General features: G+C 35.5%; 3 protein-coding genes across 6 annotated transcripts in view; all 3 read right to left on the bottom strand.

Annotated features, from left to right (window-relative positions):
- LOC113235748 (sorting nexin-20) overlaps positions 1-6,742 on the bottom strand; it is a 43,688-nt gene extending 36,946 nt beyond the window's left edge. For 3 of the 4 annotated variants that reach the window (XM_026471646.1, XM_026471654.1, XM_026471663.1), the window contains exons 1-4: positions 6,518-6,692; positions 5,428-5,649; positions 4,532-4,725; positions 3,322-3,383 (exon numbers count right to left, since the gene is read on the bottom strand). In XM_026471646.1, the coding sequence (XP_026327431.1) occupies positions 3,322-3,383; positions 4,532-4,725; positions 5,428-5,649; positions 6,518-6,670 (631 nt within the window). In that variant the 5' untranslated portion in view covers positions 6,671-6,692. Of the gene's footprint in view, positions 1-3,128; positions 3,384-4,531; positions 4,726-5,427; positions 5,650-6,517 lie in introns of those variants that run through there. The other variant, XM_026471639.1, reaches the window with a different exon arrangement.
- Positions 6,743-9,837: 3,095 nt separating this feature from the next.
- On the bottom strand, positions 9,838-11,527 carry LOC113236041 (NADH-ubiquinone oxidoreductase 49 kDa subunit-like). Its single transcript, XM_026471987.1, has one exon. It carries the CDS (start codon positions 11,525-11,527, stop codon positions 10,157-10,159), a length of 1,371 nt encoding a protein of 456 aa, XP_026327772.1. The 3' UTR covers positions 9,838-10,156.
- Positions 11,528-12,300: 773 nt separating this feature from the next.
- LOC113235511 (large neutral amino acids transporter small subunit 2) overlaps positions 12,301-22,049 on the bottom strand; it is a 46,164-nt gene continuing 36,415 nt past the window's right edge. Inside the window, exons 6-7 of the mRNA XM_026471248.1 lie at positions 15,544-15,744; positions 12,301-14,363 (exon numbers count right to left, since the gene is read on the bottom strand). Coding sequence (XP_026327033.1) covers positions 13,962-14,363; positions 15,544-15,744 — 603 coding nt within the window. The 3' untranslated portion in view covers positions 12,301-13,961. The remainder of the gene's footprint in view (positions 14,364-15,543; positions 15,745-22,049) is intronic.

The following is a 22,049-nucleotide window of genomic DNA, read 5'->3' as shown; positions in this document are numbered from 1 at the left end:
ATGTCAGCTTAAATTTTTATGTCAAGTACCAATACGACTACGGCGAAAGTAAATTCGCATAATCCCCTGAGACAAAAGCTGACAAGTCTCGTGTGACTGTAATTTCATCAAGTCTTATTCTTCAAAACCGGAACGCAGAAATGCTTACATTACTGCTTGGCGGCAGAAATAGGTAAGGTTGCAGTACTTCCCTGGACGAACTCTTTCACAAGAAGCTCCTGCAGCTACTGCAACAATTTAGACTATTTAGACCCCTTGACTTGACTTTACGGACTTTTGACATCAATGTTCATGTTGGAAGGAAAGTAGTTCTTAAATATTCCTTAACACGACGAGGCTTAAAATTTAATTCAACAACTTTAACGGCTCCATTGCCGTCAAAGTTGTCAATATTTCTTGATAATTCTTAACCCGTTCATGGACATAACTTAAATAGTATTGCAGATCAAAATGTCATTACTTTACTTTGTGCGGTATACTTCATTATTTTTTTTATTAAATTGATATTACATTATTTTTTGTGACATTATTTAAGTAGTTTGTTATAACTATTAATCCAAAGATACATAATTATAACAAACACTTAGAAAAATAAAGTAACACTTAGAAAAAATTCCTTCTATCCGGTCGGATTCAAACCGACGTCTCCTAGCAAACGGTGTCAGATGCTATGCCAACTAACCCACAGTACGAACCAGCGGACCTCAAGAATTTTCTGTGCTTGTTGACGGATCTTTGCATTTGGTTTTCAACGACTTTTTTATCGTAGCGCCATCTATGTGAAATTTATGAAAGTATTTCGTCATATACTTCAATTAATTATATAATATTTGATCGAAAGCCGTATAGTAATAATAACATACTCATAGCCCCGCACTAGGGAAACCCTGTATCGCGGGTGCCATGGACACACACATAGACAACCACAAATTATACCCAACCGTTCAGCCACCGAGGCAGTTAAATTGGTGCTTATGTTGATTCAATATAATTAATATAAAAACATTTTATTTTACATACAAAAGAAATAGCGGCTATGACAGTAGTATGGAGAAAAACACAAAATGTATATACACATAAAAGGCCGTCGTTATCACCCGTACTTTGTGTGCACATTTTAAATATGTGTATGTAACATTCACAAATGATGGTGATGATGAGTGCGTGTAAGTCATTTAATTTATCATTACATTGTTGAAACATTTCTACGGAGAAGCAGTAGGTGGCAACTAGACCCGAAGCAATTGGACATTGCACTGTAAAGCCCGTAGTTGTTTTTTGAGATCCATACTGCCCATGAACGGATTATTCAATCATGCTTATATTTAGTTTGCAGTGTAATTGGATTTAAATTTTTGTTTCACATTAGAAAGTAAATAGTGATCTTAACATCTATTGGAATGCCTTTTGTGACTTATATAATACGTCATAAACTAAATATAATATATATCTGTGAACATTGCATTAACATATCTCACTAGAAATTGACAAAAATTTTATTTGATATACGCAAAACACTAATAGAATTGAAGAAGAGTATTAATTAGCAAACATTAAGTTTCTTTTTATACAGCGTTATTTGCAAAATACTAGCAACCTCTAAAAATTGTTGTTTATGATGTTGTTAATATTTCACAAATAAGTCCGTAGACCTGTATAACCACACAAGGTAGACGTTTCGTTCTTTTTCTCAGAACTGTCTAGGCACACTGTATAAAGGCAAAATAAATAAGCCGGTTGGTTACTATCAAGAATTTACATTTGGCTACACTGTCACTAGATGGTAAGTAAATCCTATTCTCGAAGCACGAAATCCGTTGCCGTAGCCGTTTTCCTACTACGGATGACCCACAGACTTGAGTTTCCATCGGAGCTAGAACTAACAATGTATGACAACGCGATTTGACAGTTTCAAATGGGCACGTTTGACAGTTTTGTACGAGCCTGTCTTTCGTTGACGGACTTTGATATATATGTACATATATATAGTCATCCATAGTGGGAAAGCTTCCGTAACTACGGACTCGAGAATAGGGCCCCAGATGTGAACAGGGATGGTACCACTCTCGCCTAGAAGATACCTGTTCATTGTGACTTACAAGTTACCTGGTTATATTGTTCGGTGAATACAGAACACGGCAAAGTATTCGACTACATAGCTCTACAAAAGTAGAAGCATGACACTTTGTATGAATTGATAGGTACATAAGGGTAAAATCCCTCACCACGTCTGGTTGACTGGCCACGGCAAGCGAGCGAAATTAAATCATATTCCCAGAAATATAAGTTCTAACCATATTTATAAAGCAATGATAAGCAAAGAGTCCGCCAAAGCCATAAAATCATATCTAATTTCCTTTATAAAATACCATATTTGTTTATAGCAACTAATTGACTATATTGTTTCAATGTGTTGGTCTAATCGTTTATCGTAAACGTGTTGTGTTTATTCATGACGCTTACACTGAGTCCAAATTAGGTCATTTTATGTCATAGACGACATTTTGATATTTCTCAAATGAAAAGAAATATTGTCGTAACTCAAGAATGGTGGAATTGAGAAAACACGATTTGAAAATTTAAAAAAAAATGAAGTTCAATTCAGTACTTTTTTTATTTTTCAAACGTGTTTTCTCAATCCCATAATTGTTGAGTAACGACAGTATATGGTTTCATGTGCGATTTTAACACTTAAAGAACTGTAATTAACTTTCAAAAGTGAAAAGTTACTATACTTATATCTAATGAGATTTAAATTATATGTACATAAATCTAATATATGATTACTTGTAAAAATAATAATAAAAAATGCTACACATAGACTACATGTAAAATGGAGATAAAAAGAATATCATTTGAATAAATAATTGTGAATATTATGACTTATTGCAGCTTTGGTCCGTAAATACTGCAAAAATACACATATCAGTATAAATATATTGAGTACCTCTAATTCATCGACGAGGCATCCGAGACATACATTAAGCTAAAAAGATGCTTTTTTTAATCTATCAAGACATATTGTTTTTTTAAATTGCTGTGACTTTGCATAAATTTTTATCACTCAAAATCTTTTTAAAATGTATAATATTTGTTAATCTATTTAGTAATTTTTGGAAAACACTCTTTATAGTTATAGCTTAGTTCTCGAACTTAATCAGACAGTGTATGAAAACTATTAATAAAACTTTCATGCACAAAATTAGTTTCACTGCCATATAGGTGCATTTTCAATTATTATAACGAATAAAAACTTCTAGATAGCAGTGTCCAAATTGTCAACTGATTCCATAAGACTTGGCACAGAATCAACTCTCATACCTCGTTTACGAAGACTGTTCAATTCTTCTACTAATTTAGACTTATCTCGCCCCAATGTCTCCCTGAAAATATAATTATATGATCATTGATATGTATATCAGTCAGTTGTAAACACAAAGGAAGGGCAATAAGGTTGCAGATAAAGGTAATCTAGTGGTGAATTCTACTTAATCCAATGTTGCCTTTGTTTACAGTGTAATATAATAGATAATTAAAACTATCACAATGAAAATCTAACTTATGGAATCCATGAAATCCATTCAAAATATGATAAGTTTTAGACTAAACAGACCTCTGTGCTGCCTTGTCGTAACCAACGCATTTACATTTCGGTAACTTTCAAGATATTGACACCTGAAGTTTGTTTTTACTAGTAAAATAAGTCAAGTACGCTGATTATCCTTAACAATAAAACTGAAACTAAATTAGATATTAAAAAACCGCTTATAGAGGGATGTAGATCACGTTTTGCTGATCCCAGATTTGTTAATAACTCAATTTCGCTAAATTTGTTGATTACTTTAGTTATAAGGTTGGGTTCCACGTTCTCTATGTTCATATTGCATAATAAGAATGTTCATTTTTTTAAAATCCCGAAATCATCACATGTGGCCGTTACACAGGGAGAAACAATTATGTCACAAAAAATTTACTTTGAAGTAAATGCAATTGAAATTTCCGTAATGAATATTTCTAACAAATACATGGTCATCTATGTTTATTTGTAGATTTTGTGATTCCACATTTTATATTCTACTGGAACTATATTGCATTTTACATGTGCAATTCTATCGCGTTTTAGTACAGTTAAGTAGTTTTTTACAAAAATTGCAGATAACTGGTTTTCGGATTATAATGACGTATGTGTTTTTTTTTGTAAAAAATAAGTGCGCATTTGACCTCCATCTCACCTGATGGAAAGTGACGTTGAGGTCGAGGATGTAGCTTGCACTCTTAAATATGCCTACTCACTCTCGCCTTGAATAGGTCCAAGTTATAGCATGCGGGGAACAAGTCTGCAGGCAGAGAATTCCACTCCCTAGCCACTCGCCATACAAATGTGGAAGCGAAACGCTTCGTGCAAATCTGGGGAATATCCACAACATAGGGGTGGATGTGTGATGGACTAATTCAAAGAACAATTGTAATCTAAAACCAAAAGCCCCTGGTGTTTTACCTTAAATCACTTCTACAACATAAAACCACTCACCATATAGAAATGCAACTATGCAACAAAGGGGCATAAATTAGGAGCAAATCCGAATCGCTAACTGCTTCATATCTCCTTAGTGCTAGTTGTGCCCATCTTTCGACAGGACCAGCGAGGGCATTACTACTTGCGCTAGCACATGCCACGATGCGGCAAAGAACGCTTAGCACGACACGAGACCTGTCTGTGTATACCTGAAACAGATAGCCAGTATGTATATAAATAACTAAGTAATAAAATAAATAAATTATAAAACTTGTTAAGACTTTTACTTCATAATTTAAAGCAATTTTTAAGTATTATGGCTTTATAAAATATTTGTAGAAAATGCTTATCTATGTGGTTAATAATAATAATAATAAATATGTATGTGGTTTTCTCTTACAAATGTAATAATATTCATTGGTGTAATATTTGTACCACACTGTATGGATATGAGACATAGAAATACAGAAAGAGATTGGAGTCATTTGAAATGTGGTACTAGAGGAAAAGCAAAATTGATTAAGAAGGTATCAAATCAAAATATTTTAAAAGGGTTAGGGAAGAAAGAAGACTTTTCAATACAATGGAGAGCAGAAGGGAAAAATGTTTGGAAATTTGTTATAAATAATGACGAATTTGTGAGAATGATAATTGAGGGGAATAGAAGGGAAATGAAAAAGAGGAAGACCAAGTATGGTGTATAGTGAACAAATCGATACTGGCAATGAACACTACGCCAGCTTTATTTTTTGGTCTTTTTCTGTTATTTTTGCAAACAGCCATATTTACTTAAACAAAGAAACGAATTTTGTAAAAAAAGAAACGAAAACCAAAATAAAAACAGAACAGGTCCAAAAGTTGGCATAGTGTTCATTGGAGGTATCGAAATAAAGAAGATATAATATTCATACCTTATTTAATAACCTAAAGCTAGTTTCTAAAACTGACAGAGCTTGGTCAAATTTGTTTTCATCGATTAGTCTTCGTGCCTCACTGAGTTCAATGTCCTGGAAAAACGAAATAGCAGCAGGGGACTCCCTTAGCCGTGATTCATTCGCAATCAGGTCCAGTAATGACTCAAATGCAGAACATCTATTAGATATAAGGTTAGGCTCAAAATTCCCCATCATGATCTGAAATTGAATTTATTTAAATCAAAACAACTTAATTTATCATTATCTTGTATTTCTTTTGTTCTGGTGATTAGTGAATGGCTATTGTGACTATCTGTCATCTTTACTTTTGTGACTTTGTTTTTAATAATAGTGCACCTTGTCCTACTAAAAAATATTTCTTTGACTGATTTTGTTAGGACCAGAGGTGGCTATTTTTTGCTGTAATTTTTATAAACATTGGAACTATACTAGATAATGTAACTAATTTATTAATGTAGCAAAAGTAAATGTCCACCTCCTTATTGTGTTTTACCAATGATTTTTTATAAATATATTGTAATAGACTCAATTATTGTTATTTTGGGGGTCACATTTTGGGAGTTAGGCACATCGCTATACCTATTTCTGTTTTTTGCAATAAAGTTATTATTATTATTAATCTGGCAAGCATTTTAATTTTTGTGCTATTTATTCTTCAGCATGGAAACTTGAAATTATATATTTTATTGCCCTAATATATGTCTAAAAATATACAAAATGGGGGTTTCTAAAACAGTCAAGGCTTTGCTGTTATGTGTGCTCTTTGTGTTTACACTGTTATTCATATTCATAACACAGAAATAGTTCAACAAACTTTGCAAAATAAATAACATTTCATAGAAGGGAAACTTACAAATACATCATGACTCATCAAGTCACAAGACTACAAACAAAAGAACAACCTACTCATCTATCTCCAAACAGGTAGATACATTTACTACAATAATAATGATATTTAGCTATGCATAAACCATTCCACTTAAACGAAAAAAACAGGAAAATAATTACATTCTTTCGTAATACCATCAGATACATAATAAGTTAAGTAGACGATGTTTCAACATACCTTTCTGGGAAAGGCGATGCCACTGAGCAAACTTGCGTGGTCCTTCTTCAAACCGTTATAAAGGTCCAAAAAATGTGTATATCTTCTCTCAACATTCGCTGGATCGGGATCGAAGAGTCTGGATTCTTTGTTATCCTGTCTCACTTGAAGCATGTATGCAACAAACTTCTTTTCACTTTCCGCTCCCTCCACAGTGCGAGAAGACACTATTTCGAATTTCAGCATGGTGATTTCATTCAGAAGGACATACAGTCTAGTTTTAAAATAAATTGAACAAAGAAAATAATTGTAACAAATCCTAAATGAAAAACAAACACCAACTAAAACTCCCACCTCCTATGTTCCTTTATATTACTTTTTCCATCCTATAAATGAGCTAAACAGTCGATAAACTGTCAACGTTATACGTCACCTGTCAACAGTGTTGCCAATAACGCTGGGTCCAATGTCGCCATTTTTTAACCTTAGTAGCCTGATGTTGCCGAATTTTAGCTGTGGTAGCAGTAGCCTAAACAACAAATGAAACACAGCAGTAAATAACTAAAAGAAATAAATAAAGTAAAATTGTAGTTTAAATCAATAATTTATTAAAATAAAAAATAATACCTAAGTAGAATGAAATAAAAAATAAATTCACACAATGGGGTAAATAACTGCCTATTGCTCCCTCCAGATGTCACTACTGTAGAGCGTTCGGTTTTGACAGCTATATGGCTATAGCTATAATTTCTATGTTTTTGTATAGTATTGAAGAAAACTGCTGTGCCCTCTATATTTTCTTTTATTAAAGTCAAACAGTCTACTTATTAGCACAACAAGCAACGTTCAGATAGATTGCTAAAGAATAATTGCAAGAAACTTTGTTTTGAAAAGCATATTGAAACTTAAATTATCAGATTTCGCGAGAAGTTCCCGCCGAAACCATAAACAATTTTTGTTTCTTAATGTCATAGACTTTTTATATTTTTGTGGGGTGCACGTCTTTTTTTTAATGTACGCTCATTTTTTATTCATAAGATTGTAAGCGGAAAATAGCCTAGTAGGCAACCAGTCGCCTTTAAGATTTTTCATCCTAAATGGCGAAAAACGCCTACGTTGGCCACACTGCCTGTCAAGTGAATTTCTGGATTCGCTCTGGGCCTTTTGGAGGGAAAAGTGTCGTTTTTATTTTGACTTTCAATTATTTTGTGAAATCTAGTTTAAAGTGGAATAGGATAGTGCTATTGTGCCTTAATCGGAGATTAAAACGCGAAATTATATAAATCTCGAACTAAAATACCCGTATCGGCCCCGTTCTAAGGAATCCCGAGTCAATACAAGCACGCCGCCTCAAATTGCCTATCCTCTTTGTGGTGGCCATATTTACAGAAATATAATTAAACGTTTATGTTTTCGGCTGAAGGACTTCGTTTCCATGGCCAGCAATAATTTTAAAAAAAAGTTAATTTATTTTTTATTAAGGCTTTGGCAAAGCCAGCAGCCTAAACATGAATTATTATAATCGTTTAATTATGTTTCTGTAAATATCTTAAATTCTCTTTGGTAAATATAGCCGCCACAAAGAGGATAGGCAATTTGAGGCGGCGTGTTTGGATTGACTCGGGATTCCTTAGAACGGGACGATACGGGTATTTTAGTTCGAGATTCGTATAATTTCGCGTTTCAATCTTCGATTAAGGCACAATAGCACTATCCTATTCCACTTTAAACTAGATTTCACAAAATAATTGAAAGTCAAAATAGAAACGACACTTTTCCCTCCAAAAGGTCCAGAGCGAATCTCAAGTCATTTTTTTTTTTATTAAGGCTTTGGCAAAGCCATCAGCCTAAACATGAAGTTTAATTATGTTTCTGTTAATATGGCCGCCACAAAGAGGATAGGCAATTAGAGGCGGAGTGCTTGGGTTGACTCGGGATTCCTTAAAACGGGTCGATACGGGTATTTTAGTTCGAGGTTCGTATAATTTCGCGTTTTAATCTTCGATTAAGGCGCAATAGCACTATCCTATTCCACTTTAACTAGATTTCACAAAATAATTAAAAGTCAAAATAAAAACTACACTTTTCCCTCCAAAAGGTCCAGAGCGAATCTCTCAAGTCAACAGTAAACCAGTGTTGCCATTTTTTTATTTTATTACGATTTTTGGCTTGAATACAAGTTTTTTTTTGAGCCAGGACTTCATTTAGTTTTCGATATTCTCCATAGATTTGGTATATAGGTACCCTAAATCTATGGTATTCTCAATAAATATTTTTTAATGTGTTGTAACGTATGAGCGGCGGGAGTCATTATTCATGTTTTAATTTTCACTTAAATCACTTAGTTGGCTCGCCTATGAGTGACGTTGAATTTTGAACACGACTTAGTAGGTATTTCTTTTTATAAGCTACCATACCATTTGTCTTTTAAATCTTGATCCTTCTTCCAGAAACTTTTCCATAATGTTAGCATAATCCTAATTGAAAATTTTATATATAAAAATAATTATTTATAAAAGTTATATTTTACTTATTTTAATCAAAAACTCTGTATAAATGATGTAATTATTTATTGTTTACGTCTACGAGTAGTTACCTACCACCCTGTCCCCCCTGCCCCTTAAAAGAAACGAGGCGCAGACAATAGAAAACCGAAACGGAAAGACGTTTGTGCATCTAATACGTCACCACAAGTGTCAGCAGTAGAAGCCACAAAGAACGACCGAAACGAAGTTATTTAGATTAACAAGGGAAAAAAGTTAATGTCAAAGTTAGGGCGCTAAACAGAGATGATTGATAGAACGCTTATTAAAATATCGATTTCACAGGACCCTAACTTAAGTTACGGTGTAATAAAAGTTAGGGCGTTAGGAACCATATTTAGGGCGACTTATATGTATAATATGTATGTGAAAAAGAGCAGTGCCCAAAGCCACACCTAACCATAACTTAGAACCCTTGAAAATCGTCTAGTGTAATAAGCGTTTAATATCTTCACCAACAAGAGCCTAGCTCGCTTAAATAAGAAGAAAACTTTCCACTTCGTGGCGTCCGCCCCGTCGGAGTCACTAGACCGGTACAAATATTTCGGTCCAGTCGCTAGAGCATCTCAACGCAACCCAGGCGAGGGTTTAGGCCATAGTTTGCCACGCTAGCCCAATGCAGGTTAGGGATTTCACATAGTTTCCGAGGGTTGTGGCGTTGAGGCGGAGGGCGGAGTTGTCAGATGCCGACCACACTGTGATCCGGGCGCGCTATCGCGAGAGTCGTCGCGCGAAGACGCGCGTCGCCATGCGTTGTAGTTGAAAAACAAGACGCGACGACGCTAAGACTCTGAGCCAGTATGAGTTGAGCCTTACTTTACTGTGTCGAAACCACAGCGATGACGACTGTCTACCTACTTAGATACCTATATGTAATTTCCGTTTTCACAAGAAACTATGTTTTTAGATTTAAAAAAAATGCTTACTACCTTTACATAGCCTCAAAATATTTAACCTAAGTATTTAAAAAACTACTTATGTGTGCGTAGACTAAATATTTCTTAAGGTGGACAAGTTTAATTGGGATGAATCACGAAGCGCAAAACCCAATGTAAGCATATTATATTCTGAGAATACAACTACTTACTTAATTTAACAAACATGTCTTATGAAGCAATTAGCGGTCCACATCTCCAAATACTACGTCTATACTGGCGATAATTATAGATATATCAGCCAACATAACACGTCGTCCTAAAAGCGGTGTACCAAATAAGTGTGTATGTGAGCTAGCCCGCACATGAACACGGTACGGTATGGAACTCCCATTGGACACCATGTAAACTCCCAACTCTCCTTTAGGACACTCAGTTGCAGTATATGTTGCACCCGGTGGTACTGGATATCCTTCTGTGCAAAGCTTAAAGTGATGTATCAACGACTCCATTGACATTTTCATTTCTGCTCTAGGCGGAAGACAACACTTGGCATCATCGGTTCTTATTTCCCCTTCAGGCATCGTATTAATAACTTGCTCTAATATTCTTATTGATTGTCGCATCTCCTCCGTACGAAGAAGATGACGATCGTAAGAGTCTCCAAAAGTACCTACTACACAATCAAATTCGTACAAATCGTACCCGTCATAAGGAAAAGCTATCCGTAAATCCCATTTGACACCGGTGCATCGCAACATAGGCCCTGTGAAACCTAAGCTAATAGCATCGTGAGCGCTTACTACGCCTATACCTGCAGTTCGTTGATAATAAAGTCTGTTTCCCGTTGCTATATCATCAGTCTCATCTAAACGTTCTCCCATCTTATATATTAATTCGTACATATCATCCAAGAATCCAATAGGAATGTCCTGTGATACACCTCCAGGTCGTAAGTAAGCATTGTGAACTCGAGCACCACAAAGTCGTTCATACATTTCGTACATTTTCTCTCGTTCCTCGCAAAACCAAAAAAAAGGTGTGATTCCACCAGCATCAAGAACGGTACCCGCAACATTCAACATATGATTACAAATACGAGACATTTCTGTACACAAAACTCTGATTGCCTGGGCTCTGGGTGGAACTGTAATATTTAATAATTTCTCCACGGCAAGACAGTAGGTCTGTTCGTTAGCCGTATTTGCCACGTAATCAAGGCGATCCATGTAAGGTAAACTCTGGTTATAATGTTTGTGTTCCATTAATTTTTCTGTGGCTCTGTGCAGAAAACCGACATGTGGGTCTACTTTGGTTACTATCTCCCCATCAAGTTCAAGAATTAAGCGTAGGACGCCGTGAGCGGCTGGGTGTTGAGGGCCCCAATTCAGCCACATGTCCTTAAGCCGTCGTTCAACGGGTGGCAATCGGCCATGATAAACAATTTTATATGCCCTATCAAAAGCCGGTGTAGAATACATTACAGGTCCGCTAAACTGCTTCAGATACTCAGCATCAGGGAACCACCGGTGACTTAGCAACGATGAATTTAAACTGAAGTTGCGAATGTGCCAGGACGATTTTATGATAGATAAAAGTTTTATATGCTGCATGATTGATTATAAAATTAATAAATTACTAAACTATCTCACACATCATACGAAAAATGGTTTCTATTACGATATTCAATACAACGTTGACTTTAGTATGACGGCTGTCTGTTGATGAGAATAAAAAGAGACACAAGGATATACGTACAAGGAATACTTATGCAAGTGACCTTTGGGAATTGGAAAAATAAAATATATCCTATACTTTGTTTTTTTAGCATTATACAGAAGAACAATTTGAGTCTTTCATCAGGAGCAATTTAATTCAGTCATTTGGTAAGCAAAGCAATTACGTAAATACCGTAAATCAAAATTCGCGTTGAGATGGCTGCTTTATAAATAAAATTATTGAGATTTTTTTACTAGCAGCGTTCACTAAAGACTCAGTGAAAAATTTCTAACTTTCCATCATAACCTATTTCGAAGACTTGCACCATAAAAACTTAAAGAAACAGAGGTTCTAAACACTAAACGGATCTTTTAATAAAATAATAACATATTATAATGGTGTAATTTAAAAATGATATTTGTCATCAAATGTCACGATGTTTTCCTTTACACTGATTTGTCGTCTAACGAGAAATATTTAGGATCACTGGTTCTTTCTTTACGTTTTTTCTCATTCTAAGATTTAGTATATCCACCTGTTTGTCATACAGTATTCTAACGACTTTGGATATAAAGACAAAATAACATACTGTTACTCTGTAAATTATTTAATAGAATAATAACAGGCATTATTACAACATGTGCCTTATCCAAGAAAAAATTACTGAGTAGGTCCCATAATAAGGTACAGTAAGATTCCAGACTCGCTCGCACACTTCTTCGTCCATCAATACAAAGCTCACGTTTCGAATTCCAATGTTTCAAACTAAGAACAACAGAGGTCGAAAGTAAACAAACAAAGTTCTTTTGGACCCTGAAATATTGTCATTAGAAGACGTTAAGTTCGTTAAAAGATGATTTAAATAATTCTACTTGTAAACATTTACAATGCGGTAAAGAACACATAGAGTGTAATAAATCAGTCCAACGTTTACAAAGTTTGCAGTAAATTGTATAAAATAAAAATTATTGTAATACACCTTTGTCAAACACCTGCATCAAAGTTAACATTTATACAAAATAAGATAATATCACCTTAAAGATCTCATACAGCAGCAAATGGGAATGCATTGATTGTGAATATACATTGTTATAATAATGTACCTATATACTTAATACCTATTAAGATTTTTTATACATTACTAAGATTTGCAATAAATATGTGTATAGAGAGCAAAGTTTGAGAAGCAACTACGTTTATGTACGTATCACGATACAGTTATTCTAAAGCTAAAAGCCTATGCACACGACGTACTTTTTACGCGCGGACAGGACGCGCAGATGACGCGCGTTAACGTTATTCAAACGAGATTCAGTCGCATACGTAACCAATAAACATTTTCATATGTTTTTATTAAACCGTAAACTCGCGCTCACGAAACGCGCGTCGTCCGCGCTTAAAAAATACACCGTAATGTGTAGACTCTAAGTCTACACATTACGGCGAACACAAATTTTTATTCCCATCAGCATATTATATCAAACGACATTTCTCAAGACGGATCTAAATATATGATATACATTCATGTGGTACCAACGTCTGTCAACATACGACGCATTTATTACTGGAATAAAGCTGCCAAAATAAATGCGGAGTCGGCCTAAGTGATTTGGCTGTTCAAAGGGGTGTTCGTACATAGTGCCTTACCATCAAGTTGCTATAAATTACTACAAGATAATGTTGACTATTGCGGCCTCTTTTTGACGGTCCAAAAACCATGATTAAGTTCACAGTAAGAAGCCTGGTATGTGATATATACGAACACTCATTTCAAAACAGTATAAATATAAAGTAATAATCATTATGATTTGTGCAGGATCTAAAACGTATAAAATTTATACGAAACAAGCATCTCATTCATAAGATCTTTCAAGAATACTGAATAGTTGTTAAGTAATAAATAATTATGTATTATATACTAACGATCAAATTGCACCCTAATGAAATAAACATGGAAGCTTAAAAGTTATTTTGATTTGCATCTCGTGCATTTCTTATTGAAAATATGATTCAGTCATAATAAATTTTGTAAAAACTATTCAGACAATAACTTATACAGCAAATTTTTGTATACAGTTTAAAAAAACAGTTCTGTAAATCTCGAAGTTGTAAAAATGATATCAAAATACAATTTTTCTAGCTTTACCCACATACAAAGTATATGGGTAACAAAAGGAACGTTGACAAGCTCATTTACATACCAATTACATAGATACATTACATATACCTACTAATAACATTCGAATATGTACTACTGTCAAAGCGAATTATAGATTGGTCCATTAAATAGTCAACATTTCATAATATACAAGTTAAATTCATGTATTTTTAGTCTGACATTTTTTCCGATGACTCAACGAAAATACATGAACAAAGTTTTTGTAGGAACCGTAATATGCAAGCTGAGAAGACGTGATAGCCGTCTGGCTTAGTCTGCCATTTAACACAAATATAGTACACGGGCACGCCTGAGAAGAGTATTCCGAGGCCAATAGCAGTATCCTTAGGCTGTTGTATGGCAGGAATGATGACTAAACAGGCGATGGCAATTAGGAAAGTGTATGGAATTATTAGGTTGACTTTGATCGGGCGCGGTATGTCTGGTTTTATCCGCCGCAGCCATAGCATTCCCACTATCGAAATGCCAACCGACAACCAAAGCGTTTGGGAAAAGTAATTGATAAGGTCGAACACGTTGCTAGTTGTCAACATGAGCAGCGAGAAGAAACACTGAAAACAATTTTAAATTCTATAACTTACACAACAAATTATAATATAAAAACAATACAATATGAATAATGTTCACAAAGCCTTCTACGTACTCTATCGTAAGCCACAAAAATAGCGACATTTTTCATAAATAATTTTCTTTATGTGGGTTTATTATATTCGGCAGTAAAAACATAAAGCGTGAAAAACAATTCCTTTCGTGAAAGGCAATCAATTCATTACAATCGCAGGTGTTATGCTGATTTTAGCCGCCCTTTCGATACATTAAAACGTTGTTCCCACAAAGTTGTGAATATAGGCTTACGAATTATTTACGTAGTAGGAATCAAAACATTCTATTTAATGACGTCACTTGAGACGGCCGAACATATCGTGTGTCTGGTAATAAACGACACGCTCGTCAATTGCAATTACAGTGCCACACAGAGCTTTAAATCGCAAAGATCTGAGGGGCACTGCCACAGCACCCATCATCCTGAGACATAAGTTGATAAGTCTCAAGTGCCTGTAATTTCATCAGCACTCTTACCAATATTTGAGAGGATTAGCTCTCACTGTTGCTTGGCGACAGAAATAGGTAAGGTGACAGTACTTTCCCTGGACGAACTCTTTCACAAGGAGCTATTATTACTACTAAGACAGTACTACCCTGCTAAGCCGAAAGGCGTTATAGTTAGGTATGTCAATACATACATCTATTAGTCAAAAATACGTATAAATAAGTTTTAACATCTTCAATACGATTTATTTTTGAAAGTGCGAAAATATAATTTACAAAAAAAGTCGATTTTCTCAAAACTTACTCCGATAGACATAGCGCTTTTCGGCTTATCAGGGCAGAATATTACCATTTAAGACCGCATTATTAAAAGACTTTATTGTTAACCGACTTCAGAGGAGTTTGTTTGTAGTATTTTTTACGTGTGTTACTCGATAACTCCGGCCGGCGTTTGTGAACCGATTTTGATGATTCTTTTTTTGTTGGAAAGAGCGTACCTCAGGAGTGGTTCCATTTATATTTAAAGAAAATATTCCGCCTCTAAGGGTGGCAAACTAGGAGATGAGTGACTTTTGAGGTCGGTTTTTTAATACTCTTACTTACTTACTCATTTTTATATAACTAGCTTTAAATTCGGACAAAATGGTAATTAAAAGTACTTCGCTATGTATAAAAACTTACTGTGAATATAAGCGATGGTATAGGTGTTTGTTTCTCTACGTGGAAGAGAGAAAAGAAGGCAGGCATATGGCCTTCTTGTGCGCCAGTGGCGAATAATCGTGCTGATGTGAATAGAACTCCATTCACCCCGCCGAAGGTCGAGAGTGCAACAAACACTGGAATCAACCAACTCCATCCGCCAAATAGACGGTCACCAAAAATCTATAAATTTAGAGAGAATACTCTTTGAATAAAGTCACAAGACGGGAAACAAAAGTTATCTTATTCATTACTGTCAGCATAATAACGACCTCAGTGGCCCAACGGTTTGCACTGTGGGCACTGGATAAAGAGGTTCGGGGTTCGATTCCCGATTGGACCAACTTGGAAAATTACTTAGAGATTGTTGCGCTCGTGGTGAATGGTCGTAAACACAAGTTTAATCTACAGATATAAATTAAAATGACACTTTGACCTAATTGCCCATACAATGTAATGTTTGTACTTAATTTTCAGTTCCTAACTTGATGGATTTTTAATCCTTTAGTTTTTTTATGTTGCTAACTGACAGGACATACAAGTCGCGCGTCTGGTAAGCAACACACCCGTCTATGGCAGTTACAGCGCCTCTCAGAGCTTTAAATCGCAAAGATCTGCGGAGCGCCGCCACTGAGACATAAGCGCTTGTAATTTCACTAACACCCTTATTCTTCAAAACCTGATTGCAGTAACGCTCACATTACTGCTTGGCGGGAGATATAGGCAAGGTAGCAGTACTTCCCTGAACGAACTATTTCACCAGGAGTTCTAATGCTGCTCATTAAAGGGTGGCTGTACGTGCAACCGGGGTCGCTCACCCAAGGTACTAAGCCATTAAGCACCGGATGAAGTCTGTGTACACGGATTGATCTAGGATCAGGATCTGACTGATAAAGTCCCTGTGCGGACTTGCTTACACAACTTGCCCTTCCCGTATAACCAAAAAGATTGAGGAGGTCACTGCAATCAAAACTTACTAGAAGATATGTGACTACTGCTCGTTACACATTTGATATGCAATTACACTTTTAAGACTGACTGCATCAGTAGTCAATTTTTTAAAATGGAAATTAATTTTTACATAACATAACACAATCGTGAGAACCATGTAATCGACGACGTTTTAATGAAACTCTTCACAAATCGATCAGTAACAAACAGCTCCTTGGTTAATAGAATTATGTAATCATCTATAATAAATAACTAATCATATAGGTAATAAATAAGTAATTGCTATCATTGGGGCCAGGAGGGCATTGTGCACGATGGTAACAGCATGTCAAGTGTTTATCGAATTAGGTACCTAAATATATTTATTCGGATCTACATATCGGCAGTGATGGACGCTACATTGCTAAGGAACAAAGGTTGCGAGGAAATTGCCTACTATGATCAGTTTTTTAAGTGTAACTTTGTACATGAAAACTTGAGTCACATAATTTCCTACATGTAGTATAATAGGCCACAGTAGACTGCACAATCTCACATGTGTCACTTAAAATAAAATCCGATACGTCGTATAATTTTAATGATAAATACTGCCGTTCTTAGTTATCCGTACCTGTAACGATGAAATTCAAATTTAAAAAAACAACCTGAAGAAAAATCTTGTTAAAAATTCCATAGTAAATTGAAGTATATTTATTTCGTATAGTATGACCGTTCAGTCTATCTTAAGAAATACCGTTTACTATTATTTCATGTTTTTTTATATACATTACGTGTCTGTGTATGGTACAATCCATACAAGTGTTATAATTAATGTTCCAATGGGTCAAAGGTTATTTTAACTAGTCTACCAAGTGAAGGACCACGTCTTAGCTTAGAAGGAAGGTAAATATAAATAAATAAATAAATATTAGACAACATTACATACGTTGCTCTGATCCCAAAGTAAGTAGCTAAAGCACTTGTGTTATGGAAATCGGAAACAACGACAGTTCCACAAACACCCAGACCCGAGACAATCGAATCGATCGATCGAACCCGGGACCTCAGAGATGGCGACACCATTAAAACCAGTGTGCAAGCCACTGGATCACGGAGGCCGTCATCTGTTTAAATGACTAATGCACGACCAAAATAACAACAATGATCAAATCTGTATTATAATTAGATTAACTAGATATTGTAGCACTTTAATTAAATAGATTATTGTTAATAATAATACTTATAAAGCAGATAAAACTGAAAATTTAAAAAATATATCAGTTTAACACTGATTAAATGAAACTTTAACAAATAAAAAATCTTATTCAAGTTTATGTTTTCGAAATTGACAAAAACGTAAAATCACCCTCGAACCATTGAACATGTATTATTAGGAAATTGAAACAAATTAATGTAAAAATAACTCGCTAATAATTTTTTTTTTAATAAGCCCTAGAATAAATAGTCAAATAACCAGAATTTTGAAAAACACTGCATTAGTTTCGGGATTTAACTGGTGTTCCGTTAAATGTGCCGATGTGTTTATATTAAATGAATTGAATTGAAATTAATAGGCTTATTAATTACATCTTTAAGTCAGGCTAATGGTAAAGAGACTAGTAACAAACAAAACAGTGACAAGTAGTCGGAAGCCTTATAGTTTACGCACTCAGCACGTGGAGTTCATCGACATACTAAACCTAAGTAAATTACGATGGATCGCAATGCTAATCCCAATACAAGTTTATTTTGTTATATTGTAGTTGAATTGTTCCATTGACAACTCGCTTTAACGGGCTATTGAGAATTTTTGTTTACAGTAGTTAATTTACAGGTCCTAGCTACAGCTCTTTTAGGAAAAACGACTGGAAAAAACACAAAAGTATCTTAAAAGTACTCCACTTGGTGTAACTCCCGGTTTGATTGGTAACCTCTAAAAATTTTACTAATGTGATATTTTTTTTCTTATAATATCAATTAATGGGGGAACAAGTCGTGCGCCATAATGTAAGCTACACGCCTGTCCATAACAGTTGCAGTGTCACTCAGAGCTTTGAATCGCAAAGATTTGAGCGGCACTGCCACACGCCTGCCAACCTGAGACCTAAGTTGACAAGTCTCATGTGCCTGTAATTTCACCAAAAATTTTGTTGTGATATCAATAGATGAAAAGAAGACCCAAAAGTTTACTTTACTCATACATACTTTTTTTTAAATTTTTATGACACCGAGTGACGAGACGAACAAGTTATGCGCCTGGTGTTAAGGTACACACCTGCCCTTAGCAGTTGCAGCGCCACTCAGAGCTTTAAATCGCAAATATACGCTGCCACTACGCCTATCACCTTGAGACATAAGTTGACGAGTTTCACGTGTAATGTTTTTTTTATATTTGTGTTATTAAAAAATTGAAATCTATGCCATCGATTTTGAACTCATTAAGTTTGTATATCGAACTATAACTGAGTCAACGAGAATTCTGCAGAATTATCCACATTTTTAAGTATATTCCACGGTTTGGGTTAAATCCTTTACTTTTTTCCAACCTCTGGGTTAAATACATCAAGAAGTGCATAATATTTTTTTTCTTTTAAATTTCTTTAATCCTATCAGTTCAATGGCTGAAAGTTTACTTTTAAACCATGAAAACCATTCCACGACTAACGACACCAGTCGTTAGTACTGATTTCTAAAATCAATGTCGTGCTTTCGGCATTGAAGAGAGAAGTTGTTTCGCATCATAGTGAAAGTGGTCCCCTTTGTTCATGGTCCTAACCAAGTTATTAGGGATCATTCAGAGTGCAGGCGCGAGGGCAGTGGCGGTTCTTGACGTCTTCCCTTTCACAGAGCCGAAGCGACTAAGGCCATATTCAAAGTGGACGCGGGTGCGTGTAAATCAAATGCACGTAGACGCTCGTTGCGTTCACAGTGGCCGCGCACGCGTCTGCGACTTGTTCATATCGCGGGTGGATCTATTAGCTCAGTCCGTGCGTACCATTCGCAGTGCTTGGTCTAGCGTCTAGCGTCTGTTTGCAACTCCGACGTGTGGATGCAATGGTTTTAGTCGCTTTGCAGAAGCTAGACCACTGTGAATGGTACGGGGGGACCTCGGTTGATCCGAGGGGAGGACTGAACCAATAAGTCCACCCGCGCGACACACGGGCCGCCGCGCCCGCGTCCTCCTCGACACAGGCGTCGGCGTGCGCGGCCGCTGTGAACGCAATGAGCGTCTACGTAAATTTAATTTTAATGCACCCACGCCCGCCGCCACTGTGAATAAAGCCTTAGACTACACTTCCTATTACATAACCATAGTAACACTGACTGTGATACAATGATTTTGAGGCTGTCGTGATTATTCATTTAACGAATCATACCGGTTGCCAGTGAACCACTTAGCGTAAAACCACTTTTTTATGATTCCAAGTGACGGAACGAATAAGTCGTGCGCCTGCTGTTAAGAGTCTATGCAACCTCAAATGGCTTTGGTTGATCCCGTATAACGGTGAAAATATCGAAACAATCACGTTGGAAAAATTATGTAGTACAATTGAGGATATACACTGATTATACGGTAAGAAAACACGAATCCTAAAAATTTTCACTGTAGAAAAAAAACACAAACTTACCTACCTCGAAATTTTACAAGAAAACCGCTGTTCTATAGGTACAGGCGTGTGGCACCGTCCGCTATTCTATAGGTACACCAATGATTTATTTTTATATCAACTGAACTAAATAGAACATGTATAGTATACAACACACATTCTTTCAAATGGCCTTAGTTTCGTTTGTAAATAAATAAATTCTTATATAAAGTCAGTGTCCCTGCCGATCGACCCGAACAAAATAAAGCGTATTGGCTCGAGGAAAAATTGAATTCGAGCTGAGGTAATATCGACTCTTAATCCTGTCCATAATAGTTGCAGGCCAGCCTTAAATCGCAAAGATCTGGGTACTGCCACTGCGCCTGCCACCCTGACACATAAGTTGATAAAGCCCAAGTGCCTGTAATTTCACCAGCATTCCTACCCTTCAAAACTAGAACGCAGTAATGCTCACATTACTTGCTTAGCGACAGAAATAGGTAAGGTGGCAGTACTTCCCTGGATGAAGTCTCTTAAAAGGAGCTCTATAGCTACTAAAATAAATACCACTTTGAGATAATGGGAGAAAAGTCAAAACCCATTGTTTGTTTATTATTCAACCGTGTAATAAAACACAGTAACATTATACGATATTGATAGCAAAATTAAAATTTTGTTAAATACACCTTAATATTTTAGTCAAGGATGCAATTATTTAATTCTAATTATTTAATAAAAATGATAGTTAATTACTTTGTTACTCCGCAAACCCAGTGGAGGTTTACAAAATAGATGCGCTTGTGTTGAATTTCTCCGGCCAAAGAATGTCTTCGCGTCGAACAATCAACAATCCCAGAGGTGTGACTGTAGTTGCGCTGGTGTTATTTATTTTATTAATTTTATGCGGAGGGAGGGCGAAAAAGCGCAGTTAGTATGAAAAATTATTTGTCCAATAATGCAGTAAAGCAGTATTTTTTTTGTATCAAATGTTTTATTAGTTTGAATTGTAAGTAACGATTTTTAATTATTTTTTCTTTAGCTGTCTATTCTTGATGTGCATCGCCACTTCTCTGTTTAATGCAACGGTATTAGTGGGGCGATCATTACATATTTATTGTAAAAAATACGTTAAAAACCCAAATAAGTTAAAAAATAAACGAAAAATTATAATATTAGGAACACAACACTCGAAGTGAATCGTCTTTTTAATAATGATCATACAAAGGACATTAACGAGTGTTACTCTAGAACTACGTAAACTTAAATATGTTTTCTGTATATATTTTTTCTAAATATTGTTCTTCGACTTAGTTATATTTAGTTTATTAAATATTACTAGTAGTAGTACTAGTATATTGTAAAAATAAATCTATAATGAACTTCACAATAAATAAAATAAAAAAAGGGATTTTTTCGGATCTGATTGTCATGGTCAGCCGTGGCCATGGGACCTGTAAAGGGCACGAAAAGTTGGTTTGTTTAAAAAAACAAATATTAGATTTAGATCCAAAAAAATACTTCAATTTCCTGTGTCGTGAAAACCTAAGATCTCGATATGTTCAAATATTTTAATATATTTTAATATTATTTTTAAGAACTTTTATGTTAAGCCCGTTATCGTAAGCATAATACGAGCAAATATTTTTATTTCATTTAAAAATTGCTCTGTTTTAGATTTTTTTACGATTTCAAGTGATAGGATGAATAAGTCGTGCGCCTGGTAGTAAAAGACACGCCTCTCCATAACATTTGCAGTGCCATTCACAGCTTTAAATCACAAAGATCTGCGGGGCATCGCCACCGCGACCGTCACCCTAAGACATAAGTTGACAAATCCCATGAGCCAGTAATTTCACCAGCACCCTTATCCTTCAAAACCGGAACGCAGTAATGCTCACATTAAGTATTTTGATGTGTGTGTGTTTGTGTGTGTGTGTGTGTGTGTGTGTGTGTGTGTGTGTGTGTGTGTGT

Source organism: Hyposmocoma kahamanoa, unplaced genomic scaffold (genome assembly GCF_003589595.1).
Source record: "Hyposmocoma kahamanoa isolate Upper Pololo Valley unplaced genomic scaffold, ASM358959v1 102, whole genome shotgun sequence".
NCBI lineage: Eukaryota > Metazoa > Arthropoda > Insecta > Lepidoptera > Cosmopterigidae > Hyposmocoma > Hyposmocoma kahamanoa.
Note: the sequence above shows the minus strand (reverse complement) of the source record. Positions and strands in the feature narration are given on the sequence as shown.

Coding starts and splice junctions, on each gene's coding strand:
- LOC113236041 (XM_026471987.1), bottom strand. CDS start 11,527: ATGCAGCATATAAAACTTTTATCTATCATAAAATCGTCCTGGCACATT.